At 43.2% G+C, this 16837-nt stretch overlaps 2 protein-coding genes across 3 annotated transcripts; both read right to left on the reverse strand.

The window, feature by feature from the left end:
* Positions 1-743: 743 nt before the first annotated feature.
* Positions 744-10675, reverse strand: tcirg1b (T cell immune regulator 1, ATPase H+ transporting V0 subunit a3b). 2 transcript variants are annotated; one of them, XM_015944852.3, is made up of 21 exons: positions 10517-10675; positions 9704-9826; positions 9293-9371; positions 9060-9208; positions 8875-8970; positions 8727-8788; positions 8527-8653; positions 8368-8450; positions 8180-8273; positions 7868-8080; positions 7641-7791; positions 7418-7557; positions 6956-7113; positions 6793-6883; positions 6599-6717; positions 6305-6518; positions 5846-5956; positions 5682-5768; positions 5485-5605; positions 5205-5376; positions 744-1513 (listed from the first exon to the last, which is right to left on the reverse strand). In XM_015944852.3, exons 2-21 carry the CDS (start codon positions 9818-9820, stop codon positions 1420-1422), a joined length of 2478 nt encoding a protein of 825 aa, XP_015800338.1. In that variant the 5' UTR covers positions 9821-9826; positions 10517-10675; the 3' UTR covers positions 744-1419. The 2 variants fall into 2 exon arrangements, with proteins under 2 accessions (XP_015800338.1, XP_015800345.1); XM_015944859.3 differs by having other exon boundaries at positions 9704-9843; positions 10517-10660.
* A 1028-nt stretch (positions 10676-11703) lies between these two features.
* On the reverse strand, positions 11704-16561 carry prpf19 (pre-mRNA processing factor 19). The gene is made up of 16 exons (XM_015944839.3): positions 16410-16561; positions 16066-16215; positions 15475-15551; positions 15047-15188; positions 14832-14905; positions 14680-14745; positions 14542-14583; positions 14362-14436; positions 14200-14275; positions 13990-14099; positions 13745-13900; positions 13580-13649; positions 13319-13492; positions 13117-13199; positions 12537-12642; positions 11704-12447 (listed from the first exon to the last, which is right to left on the reverse strand). Exons 1-16 carry the CDS (start codon positions 16426-16428, stop codon positions 12350-12352), a joined length of 1518 nt encoding a protein of 505 aa, XP_015800325.1. The 5' UTR covers positions 16429-16561; the 3' UTR covers positions 11704-12349.
* Positions 16562-16837: the final 276 nt, after the last annotated feature.

Here is a 16837-nt window from a genome sequence, read left to right on the forward strand (position 1 = left end):
ACCTTTCCAACGGATGCCAATTAGGGTCAACAAGGCCCAGGGAGTGCAAACATCAGCAAAATGACAAGAACATCAGATTCCCTTTCATCACTGGCAATGAGTGAACAGGTAAATGTGTAAAACAATAACATTTAAAAATGGAGAAAATTTTGTAACCATTTGTTGAAAATCAGTAAATGTGTTTTGTCCTCAAGGGCTCCCGTAGAAGGAAACATGGCATTTATTATGGCATCACCTAGAGGCTTAGACCCACTCCCATTTAATTTAGACCAGATTTTTATGGTTATATCAGGGGTGCCCAATCCTGGTCCTGGAGGGCCAGTATCCAGCATGTTTTAGTTTTAACTGCTTCAACACACCTGATTTAAATCAGCAGGTAATTAACAGGCTTCTGCAGAGCCTGATGAGATGCTGCACAGGTGATTCAACCAGTTAATCAAGTGTTGGAGCAGAAAAAACACAAAACCTGCTGGATACCGGCCCTCTACGACCAGGATTGGGCACCCCTGGGTTATATGTTACAAAGCCGCCAATATTTTTTCAACAACTGGGCATCATTTGATTCATTATCAACAATATTTTGATGGATATTTCCAGAGATGAACTATTAAAAACTACACATTGTCACTTTAAAGAAAATCTAGAGATGACTAGAAGTCATAATAAATAAATAAATAACATCAAATATAAAATAAGCAACAAGAAAAAAACCTAGTGAGTAAAGAACATCACAAAATGAGACGTGGAAAGAAAATCTTGTTTATTCAAAATGTAATCAAATTTAAAGCATCAAGTGACAAAAAGAAATGTTTAAGGTGGTTTTGTAAAAATATTAGTGGAACAACAGCAGTTAGAATCTTGTCCAAAATACACACTGCCTTAAATAATCCCAATAAGGCACTAGTAAAACATTAAACTAGGAATAAATACCTGTGGTGTGTTTGGAAGACATTAAAATGGGGGGTGGGGGTCTTTGGCTCTTAGAAATTACTTAAATTGTTCTTATATTAACAATTAAACAGGATGAGTTTAACATTCACCAAGTCTCATTCCCTTAAACACCTAAAAACCGTTATTAGAGGTGCTTTTCCCTTTTCATAATTTGACTATAATACGTGTTCGTACAGTAAAAATCAGATAATTACCAAATACTTCCCCAAACACTAAAAAGCATTTGGAAAAAACAATTACACAATTCAGAGTAAAAAATTACAAATGCATTACAAAATTATTATTTTCCTACCATGATGTCATCATCTAGCACAGGGTCACGTTTTCACTCCACTGATGCAAAAATAACAGTCATCCATCACGATTATTGTGCAAGTTAATTGAACCATTTTGTGGTTTCCAGGCAACAGATCATTGTTAGGATGAAGGTAAACAGATTAATTAACAGCTTGGTGATGATTTGGTGGATCAAACAGGAGCAGGAGCGTTCATCAGAGCTACGAAGGAGAATGGGTTGAGTTTGTAGCCCGTCCCGCTGTAGAACTTATTCTGAAACTCCACCCTGAGAGAGACGAGAAGAGGTCAACTCCAACACATACAGACCACAACACTCCTATTGGTCTGGCCGGTTTCACAGCAAACACTCTGAAGAGTAAAGGATTCCCAAAACAATCCTTCGATCAACTGTTTTCTAAATAGAAAATTCAAGTCAGGCGAGAATGACTGCACTTTTATACTAATCACTACATGAGAACATGCCTTAGCTTGATCCATACACTAAATAAAATGTGTAACATTTATGGAAAAGTACACAAAATAGATTCTACATAAATGTCCCCTTTTGTGACATCACAAAAGGGGACATTTTCCAAATAGCTACTTTTTAGCCAAATAATTCCTGAAACTAAACACAGACAGAAAATGGACGGATGTTTTTTTCCCACATTTGGAGTGTTCCTATACAGCAGCGCAAAACAATGCTAAAGGTGAGTTTTGTATAACATGTTCCATTTAGGTGTCAAAATGCCAGTTTAGACAATGTGTGCCTCGTTTAAACTTTACATAGGATCTGGGTATTTCATCTCATTTCTCCAAAATCCCTTTGTTGTACATGCAGAAATAATTTTTTTTCTTTTATTTTGAAAATTTCATCAATGCCACATGATGCATTATAACCTTATAACCAAGGTTTTAGTGCATCTTTCCATAATCAAGCTGCACATTTGAATGTGTTTTTGTGTTCTTTTTAAGCTGCAAGAGATTTGAAGCAGACAATGTCACAGAAACAGAAGAATAATGTGCAAATAGTAATAAAAGGCTTAAATTCCCATGCAATGCCACCCCTTATATTAACATACTAAACATGGAATAAATAAGGGTGCAATAAAATATCAATAGAGTAACAATAAAGTATCAGTATTTTGTATTATGATACTGAATCATTACTGAAAAGTGGAGTAGTCTTTTTTTTTAATGGCGAATTAGGGCCGGGATGATAATCACAGCCTCCATCCACTCTGTTACAGACTGTGAGAACTTTCTGTCTCTCTTTGTGGACAAAGTCAATAAGGTCAGATCCAGCATCTCTCCTTCAGCCTTATCGCTGCCTCTCCCAACTCCAACCAGGCCCATCATCCTAGATAGCTTTGCTCCTGTTTCTTTGCCTGAGTTAACCAAACTAGTTAACTCTATGAAGACCTCTGCATGCCCCCTCGACATCGTACCCTCATCTTTGTTTAAAAGTGCTTTTCAGTCCATCGGTCCCAGTGTGCTCTCTATAATTAATGCTTCTCTGGTTTCTGGTCAGGTCCCTGCTTACTTTAAGAACGCTGTAATCCACCCGCTTCTTAAAAAACCGAGTCTCGACTCCTCTCTCCACAGCAGCTTCAGACCCATCTCTAAACTTCCGTTCATCTCCAAGATCTTGGAAAAGGTTCTGGCTAAACAACTCACAGCTGCTCTTGATGAACGTAAAATCTATGATAGCTTCCAGTCAGGTTTTCGTAGAGCTCATTCTACTGAAACAGCTCTTCTTAGAGTCTCTAATGACCTTCTGACTCACAGTGATGCAGGGGACTGTTCTGTTCTGGTCCTGCTGGACCTGACTGCAGCCTTTGACACTGTTGACCATCACCTGCTACTGGAGAGGCTGAGAGACTGGGTAGGCCTATCAGGATCTGTTCTGGATTGGTTCTCCTCTGATCTTTCTGAGCGCTCCTTTTCTGTGGCCGTCTCCAAGTTTAGGTCCTCCACCACCTCTCTTACCCATGGTGTCCCACAAGGTTCTGTGCTGGGGCCTCTGTTCTTCCTCTATCTGCTTCCTCTTCAGCACATCCTGAGCTCCTTCAAAAGAATCTCCTACCATATTTATGCAGATGACATCCAACTGTACATCTCCTTTAAGCCCCATGAGATGTCTAAGCTGCAGCTGTTACACACCTGCTTAGACTCTATCAAAACCTGGATGGCTGGGAGCTTTCTTCAGCTGAATGAAGATAAGACTGAGATCCTCATCTGTGCCCCAGACAAGCTGGTTCCCAAAGTCAGAGACTCTCTTGGTCAGCTTGCTTCTCACACCAAACCTTCTGTCAGGAATCTTGGCGTGACCTTTGACCCAGCTCTCACCCTGGATTCTCATGTCAGTTCTCTGCTTCACTCCTCCTTCCATCTCAGGAACATTGCTAAGCTGAGTCCCATTCTGTCCCGCTCTGAACTTGAGACAGTTATCCACACCTTCATCTCCTCACACTTAGACTACTGTAACTCTCTTTCACGTGTGTGAGCAGAACCTCCCTGAACCGTCTACAGGTGGTTCAGAATGCCTGTGCTCGGCTTCTGACCAAGTCCTCCAAATACACCCACATCACCCCGCTTCTCCTCCAGCTTCACTGGCTGCCAGTCAACTTCAGGGTTCATTTCAAGATCCTGGTTCTGGTCTACAGGACCTTACATGGACAAGCACCATCTTACATTGGTGATCTTCTTAGTCCCTACACCCCCAGCAGGTCCCTGAGGTCCAATGATCAAAGCCTACTGGTTGTGCAGCACCAGGCTAAAGATCAAAGGTGACAGATCATCTGCTGCTGTGGCCCCCAGACTCTGGAACTCTCTCCCCCTGAGCCTGAGATCAGTGGACTCAGTGGTCTCCTTCAAAAAGCAGCTGAAGACTCACTTGTTCAAGTTGGCTTTTGTATGACCTTCTTCACCACTCTCTCTTTATTCTGCTCTCCCCACCTATTCCACCTTCCTCAGGATCCACTGATTTCCCTCTTTCCTGTTCACTCGCTCTCTTTCTTAACATTTTTTCTTTTAAATCGCAATAGCTTATTCTTGCTCATTTTAAATATATTTTAAACATTTTCAAAATGCTTTTTTATATTTTTACAATTTTTTATTTTTTGTTTTTGTGAAGCGCCTCGTGATTTTTATCTTGAGAGGCGCTATAGAAATGATATTTTCTTCTTCTTCTTCTTCTTCAATAAATCAACCAATTGTACGATAGATGAAAATGAACTACATTTTTCCATCTTCGATATTTCGGTCTTTGTCAACCGCACCCCTTAGCACCATTTTAGGTGTATGACTCGTGTTGCTAGGGGAAGCTGCAGCTGAAGCAGAACAAGTAAAAAGGATGGATGAAAAGAACAAGGATGAACACATCCCTTACAGGATTAAAGTTGTGAAGGAGTCTAGAGATCAGTATTTTCAGAAATTGTTTACAATCAGTAACGTAGATCTCTACGACCTCAAAGGAAACAAACGGAGCTCAGGCGTTTCAGTACTGCAGAAAATATATCACTTGTGTTAGTTAAATAAAGGTTTCATTGTTGCATTTTAAAGGGTGTACTTGCATTATTATGATCCATTAACATTACATAAGTGGTTATTTTGGTGTTGATAATGTCGACAATATTATCGTTTATCGTCAATAATTAGATGGACAATATATCATCCAGCAAAATATGTCCCAGGCCTATGGAGAAATTACATGTAGACATTTACTGTTTTTCCTTTGTGTTGTGTAAGTCTAACTGACTTCTAGGGGCAGCAGTTTCTATCACCTTTATTCTGAGTGAATAACAAGATCTTGGAAGCTCTTGAAAGTGTCTGGTCTGAGACTTTTAGTATCAGAATATATCACATCGCCGGATTCTCGCCAGTTTTCACCCCCAATAGTAAATAAATCTCCCTTTCAGTTCCAAAACCAGAAACCAATACTGAGACACAAACTGATGTCCATTTCTTTTCCTCACCAGTGCAGACGGAGCGCGTGCAGAAAAGCCGAGAGTCCCTCCATGATCAGGAGGATGGAGACGGTCAAAACTGCAAAGAAAAAGAAAATAACGAAAAGCACTGCAGAGCCCACGTAGCCCTTCCACCTCAGCGCCAGACGCAAGACCATCCCCCACAGCACCTCTGAGAGCTCTGCAGAAACACAAACAACTCAGTCAGAGACACAAACGCACAAGGCTGGAGAAAAACCTCATGAATGGATGAATAACTGCATTAGTGCGTGTGTGTGTGTGTACTGACGAGCATGAGCCAAACTGAGGGCCCAGAGTCGTAGATAGGAGGCCGTGTTGGAGACGCAGCCCAGGCAGTACTCTATGGTGTGGATGGCCTGATGCATGAACACATCTGCAGCATCGAACTCCTGCAGCCAGCAAAGATCACAAAGTTACAAAAGAATCTAGAATTTAATCTACTCATCTGATGAACTCTAATCTGACCTCTTCCTCAGCGTCTCCTCCCTCCACGTCCCCCTGACGGGCGTTTACAGAGCCTTCGTCTGCCACCAGAGGGCGCCTGTCTTCCTCCTAATTCCACAAATAATTCCGATCTAACTAAATGTCACCGATTCTAAAAGATAAAGCTCACTTAGACACACGCTCACCACTTGGACTGGTCTCATCTTGAACATGGCGTATTTGTATGACGGCTTTCCCAGCAGGAGGACAGGGACTGAGCACAGAGCCACCACCACCAGGACCTTCTGCACCACAAGCTGCAAGAACAACAACATTCATTTATTCAGTGCATGTTAATACACTCAGAAAAACAACAATCCTGCAGATTTGTAACCTTTACACTTCCAACACAGCTGCTCTTTGAACGTGGAGCAACATTAGCAGCATTGTAGCTTGCAAATATAAAAGCCCGAAAACTTTATTATTATTGTGTTATAATAGAGACCTCAGATCTAATAGCCGTAGACCTACAGAAAATGCAACCTCAAACACACAAGCAACCACAGGGACAGTGATGAAGCAGTTATGACGACTTTATTATTGCAGTAAAAACAACATGGAGTCAAATCCAGAGACATTACTGGGAGTTGGACAGCAGCACCCACCTGACCCTCATACAGCTGAGGGTTGTCGGCGTTGGTCATGAACAGGAACATGTCTATGAAGTGGATCAGAATACTGGGCGCCTCTCTGGACCTTGCAGGAGTGTAGACGATCCATTTGAAGACCACCATGAAGACGAGGTAACCGAACAGACACAGCATGAAGAGCAGTTCTGGGATCAGCACCAAGAACACACTGCTGATCTGACCAAAGTGCCTGCAGAAAACGGCAGGAAGAGGATTCAAACGATGCTGCAGGGGAGCTTCGGCGGGGATGAACGACAACACAATACTGACCAGTAGTTGAAGAATGACAAGCAGACCCCAAATGTCATGTGAATGATGCCGATGATGACCGACATCTTCATCTTGTAGGAGTTGAGGAAGGTTAGCTTGTTTGTGGCCAGACTCCAGACCTGAGAACAGCAAAAACGTGGAGACAGAATGAGGATCAGGTGAGCTTTGGGTCAGATTTTAAGACGATGACCTACGGGGTCAATCCCAAACGGATAGGGGCTGGAAAAAACCCCAGTTACGTTCGGATCCATGGACAGATCCTGGTTCCCTCCCAACACCGAGGAGCTTTAACAGGAGACGTAAACGTTAGAGGAGTTCAGAGAAAACACAGGAAGCATCGTTATGGACCGCTCTCACTTCCAGATGTTGTTCTCAAACATGGGGCCGACGCTCCAAGCCGAGTTGAAGGTGGTGATGCCTCTGCTGAAGCACTCGTTGTAGATGGCACCCGTGTAGATGGAGAACAGCCCCATCAGCAGAATCAGATACCGTCCTCCAAACATCATCCTCCAGATCTGAAACACAGAGAAAAGAAAAAACACTCCTTCAGACGGTGACACGCCTCCTCCGCTGGCCTGGTTTCTCTAAAACACCACTGGTACCGTAAAACATTTAAAGGATACGCTCTGGTTACAAATCAGAGTTTTTTCTGGGAGTTTTGCTCATTTTCAAAACATTTTCAATCAAAAAATTTAATTCTAACTTAAACAAAAAAAAAGCTTAATTTAATTTTCAGCAAACAAAAGCTTACAATTATGAGTTTTAGGGTTTTATTAAGCAGCAACTATAAGAAAAGAATATATTCAGGGCTAAAATAACCTCATTTGTGTTGTTTTTGAGTTTGGGGTCTTTCTCCTCAAGAACCATCCAGAGGGCAGCCAAAGACATCAGCAGACCATGACCCACGTCCCCGAACATCACCGCGAACAGGAAGGGGAATGTGATTATGGTGTAGAGCGCTGCCGAGACAGAGAGGGACATAAACACCTGACTGGACGCTTCCCTTCTAAACCAGTTTCCATTTATTTGTGTATGGACGTACCTGGATTGACCTCACGGTAGCTGGCCACGCCGTAAGCGTCGACGATGTTCTGGAAACCAGCCGTGAAAGAGTTGAGTGGGAACAGAGTGGGCGGGGGGGTGGAGGACGGCAGGCGGTTGTAGAAAGAGTCGACGCCGCTGCCGCTCTTCCTCTGAGGATGATAGAAACAGACAGTCACAGATGCTGACCCCCCCCTAGAGTCGCTGGTACTTGCTGCATCTTCTCACCCCTCCCTCTCTGAGGGCGCTCTGCAGCTCGGGCAGCTTGCCAGTGGGACACCAGGCCTCTGCGATCAGGCACTTGTCGGTCACAGACGGGCTGCAGAGGTTTAGAACCATCTGGATGGCCTTGCACTTCTGGACCTTAACCTTCCACTCGGGCAGGATGGCCACTGCTCGAACCAGCAGCTGCTGCAGGTACGTTTCAGTCTGACGCAACACCTGAACTCACAAAAAAAAAAAAAAACAAGGGAAGTGAAGGGCGACATGCTGCACTTGGTAAAGAAGAGCAACTAAACGACTACATTTGATCACACTCACAGATTTGATGTCTTCTATTCTGCCTTGAAGCCCCTGCAGAATCTCCTCTCTCTCTGCCGTGGTCTCGGGGTAAGCAAATGTCTGAGTGTGGAAGCTGCCCGGAGCAGGAATCAACCTCATTAGAGCCAGCTGTGTAAATCTATAACCTCCATAAAAATAAAATCCAAATGTTGCGGAGATTCCCTCACCAGTCGCAAATCTTCTTGACTTTCTGTCCCATCTGATCGCCCCAGAAGGAAATGAGGAACACGGTCCACTGCACCATTTCCCCCTAAACACACACACACAGGCGTGGTAAGAATCCAGAAACGCATCTGATGAATCAAAAATCATCCTCGTGCTCCCACCGTGTCCGGATGCTCAAGTGGTTCCTCCATTTCTCTGAAGTCCACAATGATGTAACCACGACACGCTCGCCATAGCAACCGTTCAAACGAGGGAACCTTCCACGGATGGACCACTCCTGCTACGAAGCTGAGGAGCAAATATGTTGAAGGTGAATGAGATCGTGTGAACCTCAAGAGGAACTCGTAAAAGTGAGCTCTACCTGAGGCGGATATCTTGGCGGTTATCAAACAGGCCGTGGTTTTCCAGGACCGGAGGCGGTGCCTGTGAGAGAAAAGGGGAAGATGCAGCACGACTTCCTGTCTTTCTATGCAACTGTGATCCAGAACTTGCTGCGGGGTAGTGGTTACCTGTGTAGCTGTGAGCGAGTGTGTTTTGGTCAGGACTCCTTGGTACTGATGGAGATGGTTGAGCTGAGTCAGAAGGCTGTCTCTGTTTCTAGACACCTGATAAAGAAAACACCTCATCAGTCCCAAAAAACACTCTGAAAACACAACAAAAGCTTTTAAATTCATCGCTGCTGCTTCATTTTCACCTCTTTGAGCTCTCTGGCCAGCCTCTCGCTCTCCTCCTCTATGGTGATGAGTTCACGAGGCTGAGGAGCCGGGGGCATTGGGGACGGAGGACGAAGGGGACCTTTTAGGGGTGGAGACAAGGAGCGACTGATCTCCTGCTCCAGGAAGTCTGAAGGACAGGAACAGAGAATCGGAACAGGACTAATGAGGAACGAATGGAAACACACAGGAGGAAGGATGAGTCAGGACTTACTAAAAGTCTTCTCCAGCTCCTCACATCGTCTGACCTCGCTGACAAACTTCCTTTGGAAGGCGTTCACGTTAGGATTCAACTGAAGTGTCCCAAATAAAAATAAAAGGAGGAAGAGGAAGAAAGCTGCTGGGTTATTCATGCTCACCTGATTATGTCTCACCACCTTAAAAAAGACATTTCCACTCCGGTGGGAATATTATTCTAACTAAACCCAGATCAGTAATCAAAAAAGATCTGTTATAAGTGACAAAACATGTGACAGCAGATAAAATCAATCCATTACTAGCAGGTCAGGAGATCAGTTCCTCTCAAACCCCCACGAGTGTGTGTGTGTGCGCACACGCGCGCAAGAGCTTTCCACCACAGAACTACAACCCACAGGGAAATAAATATTCAAGTAAAAAAACTCACATCTCTAAACTCCACCAGGCCCAGCTCTCCCAGCTCACTGACACAATTGTAGGCTGAACCAGACTGGAGGAAGAGCTGCACCAGGCACACCTCCTCGCTCCGAAAGATGGACCCCATCGCCACCTGTAAGCCAGTTAATGCTTTTGGAAATCACAGAGGAGACAGTTGGAGAGAAAAGCTGCAGAAAGAGGAAGCATCACATCCTCCTGGCACTCATGATCAGCTGGGATTTCCATTCTTGCACATTTCTGCTAATATTGAAACAAATTAGCAACGTTTCTCCCTCGTTTTTGTTCACAAATGGACAGAAACAAGTCAAAAACACGGACTGTAATTATTCCATGTTATTGTATCCTCCTGGTAAAACTAATGCAGGCGGAAACTAAAAACCCTGCACTGGTTTGTGATGCTGAGCTGATTTACAGCCTCGCTAATAGAGATCATCTGATCGGAGCTTAATAAGCAGCCAACCCTGTGTGAAGTCATAAAATTAGTCATGAGAAAACAGTTAAAAACAACCACGCACATTCTAGAAAGATAAAAATAAGCATGTTTTCTAGTGACTACTGCCTCGAATACTCGCTGATTTCCATACTTTTGTCACAGCTCAGGTAAACATTTCGATAGCATGCCAAGGCTGAGAAACAAGGCAATAAACAAAAAAAAAGTAATTAAACTCTGGTCATGTTACTGTGAAACGAAACAGAACATAAAAATAATGTTAAAAGTTAATCAAAATCGATTCATTATAGAAAAGCTGATTCATGTGAGCAAACAATTAGCTGTAATTGTAGCTAACAGCGGCAAACTCACCAGAGTGCTCCCGGAGACCCTCTCTACGTCCTAACGGTTCTGCTCGGGGAGGTTCGGCCCGGGTACCGTGGGAACAACGGGACAAAGTATGGGACGTGCTCGTGAGCTTCAGACAAGTTATGTTCTGTTGTTCCCCATTTCCCGTTCATGAGAGTCACGTTACTGCGGTCTCACGTGACGGTTGACTGGCTACCTCAAAACGGCCACGAGAGGGCGATGGCGTCCGTTGTGTGAATTGCGATGGTGTCGTGCTTAAGTATGTCTCCGTGTCCACATACTTCCCCACCAACTTAAAAGCAGCTGTTTTTAGTCTTCTTTTTTTGGCAAAGGAACACGTGAAACACACGCGTGATGGCTGGGACAAATAGGGAAAACAGATTTCCACACAACAGCGGTGAAAAAAACTAACCTATATTTTGGCTGTTTAACAAAACAAAAACGACCTGTGTGTTTTAATAGTGATGCAACGGAGTTGTGAAACGTGCAAAAAGAATGTTTCACGTAACTTGTCAGTTTGAAAAGTGAACAGGTTTTTCCATTTGAAGTTACTTGTTTACTGTTTACTTTGAGCTAAAACTGCACTAGTTTACCTGCCACATTTAAAGGCAAGATTTTAATACTAAAATATTCAGATATTTTACTTTTCTCCTATTTCAATCATGACTGATCTGAGTCAGAGCATCTGATTTAGGGGTAAAAAATATTGTTGACCACTAGGTGCAGCTGAACATAAGCTCCAATTACTAGTCAGCTTCTGTAAATTACTTTTAACCTGCACACGTCAGCTGTTGCTTCATCTTTGGACTGGTTACATTTTCATTATTCTGAACATCTAGGCTGCGTATTCTTCATATTAATATGAAAAGTTCCATAAAATGCATCCCAGACTTCCTGTTTTTTTTAAAGAAGTCTAAAAATACATTGCAACCCTTGATGAAAAAGCAGGACAAAAGCACATTTTACTAGAAATTTTTTTTTGGGGGGGGGGGGGGGCATGTTTTAACTTTGAAAGGCTATGTTCTGTTTAGAATGAACTTGACAGAAGGCGGATACTACCTGAAATTCAAATATCCATAACGGTGATGTTCAGGCTGTACAAAAATGTATTTGATCAGCAGTATCGTTAACAGATTTTTCAAGAAAGACCTTTTGTAAAAACTTGTACATCTCTAAATAAATATAGGAAATCATTTGAAAAAGATATTTTATTTTATAATCAAAGGCAGAAATGCATCAGGTACAACAGGAAGTGATGAAAAATATACAGTTAGGAAAAAAGTTTAAATGGAAAAAAAAAAAAACAGGGAAATGACAGCAAAGGAAGGCTAAACAAGCATTTCACCAGAAGTGAACAAATCTACTAATACCTGTTCTCCTGTAGATCACTACAGGTTAATCTCCATCTGACCCTAAAGATACGGTACTGAAGCTGGTCAACATTAAGAAGCAAAGTAGATTGTGTCTTTTCTTTGTAATAGAACCACAGCAGATGTAGTACAAGCAACTGAAGACCCCTCACACACACACACACACATACAGATTAAGTAAAACACTACAGCCAAATTATAACAGGACAGGAACTTAACGGCTGGCTCCTGTTTTCATCTCACATTTAGTCACGAAGCCAGCAGGTGTTATTTTATCCCCTCTGCTGTGGTTTCAAACAGCAGACGATTTTAAGTGACAGATTTTCGGGACAAGAATAAAACACAATAGAAGAAAACGGTTAATGGTTTATTTTTTTCTAAAGATGACAGTGACCAGCAAAGCAACTGCCCGGTTAAAACAAACCATTTCCTCCTCCACGCAGATGTCCTCTTCTCCTCTGCTTTTCTACAAACTGTAAAATCGGAGACTTCTGTCCATCCCTGCAGACGTCAGGAACTTAGCATTTTCTCCAAAGGCCACTCCCGTCACCAGCCCTGTGTGGTCTAAGGCAGGAAAAGAGAAGTCTCCCGGTTAAGTCACTGCTCCGCAGCTGATCAACACAGAACAGGGTTTCTGTTTCTCCTCTGCTCACCTGTGAAGTTGAGAACCTCAGACCACTGCTTGCAGATGTAGACGCGGATGTCGGACCCTCCTACAGCCAGGTAGGTACCGCTCTGATCGAACACGAGAGATTTCACCTGAAAGAGAAGCAAAGACAGATGAGATCCGAAAGGAAAATCACCGTTCCCAAGTCTGCATCAGGAGAGCAACACAAGGCTTGTTTTGAATAAATATTTAAACGTATCGGTAACACTTCCACCCCAGACAGAGTGCATTCTCTGATTACGAGGGAGGACATTTCTAACAAAGAAGCATTTTTCTCACATCAGAAATGGCGTTCCTGCATTAAACAGAAAAGGGACTCGGTGTTTCTGTCCTCTTTCACCAAGTGACTTGATGGAACAAAGCTTTCCAACACCCTGAGTCTGGCAACAACCACAACGAGGGTAAGAACAGGAAATCAGAAGCAACACAAGAGCATCAACACATCTGAGAACTGCTGCAACATACCCATAATCCACAGCATCAGCATTCAGACCATCAGTACACAAATGACTCACTTGGACCACTCCCTTCCTGTAAGAAGACATCTAAATATGATTATTAATCACCTCGTAGTTATTGTCCAGAGAGATGGTCTTGAAGTTCTTCAGCTTCCTCAGATCCCACAGTTTCACGGAGCTGTCCTGAGCACCTGAGAAGACAAAACAGCCGTCGTTAACGGGGACTTTCTATCGATTCAGAACCCTGGAGGTAAAAATAAAGTCAAGGACACGTCTGTAAAGGTGTCAGATTGCAGTTATTGCTCCTCACCTGTGGCCAGGTAGTAACCATTCTCAGAGAAGGCGATGGAGGTGACGGGTCCAGAATGACCCGGGAAGTTTGCCACGTTGGTGCGCTCCTTCAGATCCCAAATTTTAATCTGGGAATCAGCCGTACCGGTGCCAAAAATGAGACCATCAGGGTGGAACTGAGCACAGGTGAGAGCTGTGGAGTCCAAACGGAAACGTTACGGCCCAACAGAAGACTCCTAAACAGGACGTCAAAGGCAGAAGCAACCAGAGAGGCACCTACCACAGCCGGCACTTTCATCTGTGACTTTGGTGAGGACTCTGCCAGTCTGGATGTCAGAAAAGGCCCAGTACTGAAAAACAAACCCAACAAGGTCGTTAAGAAGGAACAGCTCAACACACACCTGCTCTTGTTACGGATGAGATTTAAACCTTAATTCATGCCCACCTGATCCTCAGAGGAGCTGAGCAGGTAGTCTCCAGTAGCATGAAGGGACAGACCGGTGACGCTGGCTTCGTGGGCACGCACCACCTGGATGCAGTTGCCCCCGGTAACAGACCACACACGGATGGTGGCATCAGGAGAGGCAGAGAAGACCATAGACTAGAGGGGAGAACACGTCAGAGAGAAGGATCACACCTGGCACGTTCCTTCAGTTATCAATAAAAGACCCCCAACGGACAAAGACTCACCTGAGATGGATGGAAAATGACAGAGGTGACCTTTTTGGTGTGGCCTTTAAGAGTCGCCACAATCTGCTCCTCGTTCTTGTCAAACACCACCACACTCTTATCAGCTCCACCTGGAGGACGACAACACAGTCAGCGTTGGACTAAATCGGCCCCGAGCGGGTGATTCGACACAACGCCAAATCAAATAGGACAGAGTTAAGCTCAGAGTACCAGTGAGCACTTTGCTGGTGTCTGAGGGACACACGTCCAGGGACAGAATACCAGGCACACTGGCGCTGTGAAGACCCTGAAGCAAACAGGAAACAAGTCCACCAGATGAAGCACATTCAGTCGTTTATAGGACCATCTTCATCATCCTGGTTCTGCACTTACAGCGTGGGAGGCCACTTGGCGGTACTTGCTGAGATCCTCGGCTCTAACCAGCTCCTCTGGAACAGTTTTTCCCCTCTACAGAAGCACAAGGAACTTTTTAAATCACACACAATCACAAGATATAAAAACTTTACCTTCCGTTGGAAGTTATAACTATAACAAGGAAAAAATGCTACAAACCTTTTTCCTCTCTGTGGTGAGAATAGTAGCCTTGTCTTGCAGCTGGAATGATCAAACAGATTAAATTGTTTAAATAAAATGAAATATGAGCTTATAATAAAATAATAAAATTCTGTGGACATAAAAAAAGTGTTTTACCTTCTGGATGATCTCTGGAGTCATTCCCACCTGTTCACTGATCTCCATAGGCTCTCCACCAGCACCCTGCAATACAAATGTGAATATTTTATACAAGAGGACTAAAACTACCAAGAGCTGAGGGTTAAAACAGTTAGGCATGGGTCACTCACTGCTGCAGCAGGCTGAGAGGCGGGGGCGGCCTGAGGGGTCACCAGTCCAGCTTGAGGTTTAAGTGTGGCCAGAGCTGCAAAAACAAAATAAACACATTTAGGACATTTTAAACGTGCTTATGTTCCCATTTAACAAATAAACCTTTGAAATAACACGCCAAGTGGCTATTAACATTTTAGAAACACCAAGATGTGTCTTCTTAGGACATACAGACCTTCTCTTGCAGCCGTGACCTCCTTGTTGAGTCGAGCGATGACTCTGCAGGCTGCGTCGTGTTGATAAAGGGCGTGAGAGAGTTCCTGGCGAGTAGTCTGCAGTTGCTGCCGCAAGGTGAAGCTGTGAAGCATGACGGCATCCTGTAGGACGCATAAAAAAAACAACTCTTCCTGAGATTTGAAATTAATTTATTAGAAATGACAGCAATGTCTTTAATACTTGAGCTTACAAACCCCAAAATTACTTCAAAAGTTACGTAAAAGTGTCATATGTTGATCTATGTGTTTGACGAGTTTTCAGATTTATTTTTGTTCAAATAGCAGCTGTTGTGTGAAAAATAAAAGGGTGATTCCTGTTCTAAATAGTCAACAATAACACACAGGTGTGAGGTGGACGAGTGTCCTCCTGACCGTTTCCATCACTCACCCACTCATCTTGAAGAGACTTGAGAATAGCTGGGATGCTTGTTGCTGATGGCGCCTTTGGTCTGATGGGGTGGGTCACTAAGCGGGAAGACATTTTCCAAACCAGGAAAAATTCAGTCAAACCTTTTTAAGTTAAATATGTTATTTCAGTGTGCAACTGGATTGAACTGGTACAGTTTATTGAAAGGCCCAGACTTATCAGAGTGTTACTAATAATAAATTAAAACCATTATTTTAAAATTACGACTCAATTAAAAATAAAATAAATGAAAGATCAGATGGCCATGATCATTTCAGTTAAAAACGACGCAAGACAAAAAGTTTAGTTATTTACCTTTATTATAATAAACTGTATTTTTAATTTTGATCCCTTTTGATGCCTGGATTAATAATCGGTTAGCCTTAGGTTAAATAATCTGTCCCAAACAACCACTTCAGTGTGAATAACTCAGCATTTCATGTTTATCATGTTAAACAGGCTTTAATACAATGCGAATTTCAAACTCGTCGTTTACTCATTAATTCATTCGTAGTGTCCAAAAATATCAAGTTAATCAAACTTAAATAAAGTCAAATCGAGGGTGTAGTTCACCTTTGATGTCCACTAGCTGCTCCTCGGACAGCGGCTGTCCGTTCATCGGGTCCGTCCCATTCTCGGCGATGTACTTCTCTATCAGCCTCCGCTCAAACACATGATTGGACACCGGGGAGATGCACGGGTGCTCCGGCACCTCGTTGCAAACTACAAACAAACAAAAGGAGAGGGCGCATAACGCTCACAACTCAGTAAAAACAAAGAAAAAAAAGAGAATGGAGGGAAACTGAAGTTAAATACGGTTTGCGTGGCCGCTAATGTTAGCTTCATTAGCTTGTAGCATTAGCATGATACCGAGCTAACTCACAGGCGCCGTCCTGCAAATTTTCATCTTCACTTACTTGCACAAACCAAAGACATGTTCCAAACGCAGTCCTAACAGTGCCCTCCTAAACGTAGACTGTGTTTTTTGGCGTCTTGAATTTCCCCCCGCTTGTGAACACTTATATTTAGTTCAAACTGGAGATAGCACGCTGTCCTTTCATTGCCGCTATAAAGGAACTGCTTCCTTTTTCTTCGTCGCTGGTTTCCGCCAACAATCAAACCGCACTCATTTCAGTCTGCACTGCCCTCCACCGCTTAAAACACACCACTGCACTCTTGAAAATCTTACAGGGGTCTGCAACCAGCAGTGCAAGTGGCTCTTTAGATAAAAATTATTTTAAAAAGCACATTTTTAACATAGACATATTAAAAATTGTTGGTTAAAGCAGCTTTTCGGGTTTTATGGAATAACTACATTGAATATCCACATCAAAATGAAACTACA

This window comes from Nothobranchius furzeri, chromosome 1, assembly GCF_043380555.1.
Source record: "Nothobranchius furzeri strain GRZ-AD chromosome 1, NfurGRZ-RIMD1, whole genome shotgun sequence".
Classification (NCBI taxonomy): domain Eukaryota; kingdom Metazoa; phylum Chordata; class Actinopteri; order Cyprinodontiformes; family Nothobranchiidae; genus Nothobranchius; species Nothobranchius furzeri.

Excerpts from the sequence above, each read along its gene's own strand:
- tcirg1b (XM_015944852.3), bottom strand. The coding sequence starts at position 9,820 with ATGGGGTCCATCTTTCGGAGCGAGGAGGTGTGCCTGGTGCAGCTCTTC. Across the intron at positions 8,451-8,526 it reads CACTTGAGCATCCGGACACG|GGGGAAATGGTGCAGTGGAC; the intron begins GTGGGAGCACGA and ends GTGTGTGTTTAG. Across the intron at positions 7,792-7,867 it reads GCGCCCTCAGAGAGGGAGGG|AGGAAGAGCGGCAGCGGCGT; the intron begins GTGAGAAGATGC and ends TATCATCCTCAG.
- prpf19 (XM_015944839.3), bottom strand. Across the intron at positions 13,493-13,579 it reads AGATGAAAGTGCCGGCTGTG|CTCTCACCTGTGCTCAGTTC; the intron begins GTAGGTGCCTCT and ends TGGACTCCACAG. Across the intron at positions 12,448-12,536 it reads TGAGGTTCTCAACTTCACAG|ACCACACAGGGCTGGTGACG; the intron begins GTGAGCAGAGGA and ends TTCCTGCCTTAG.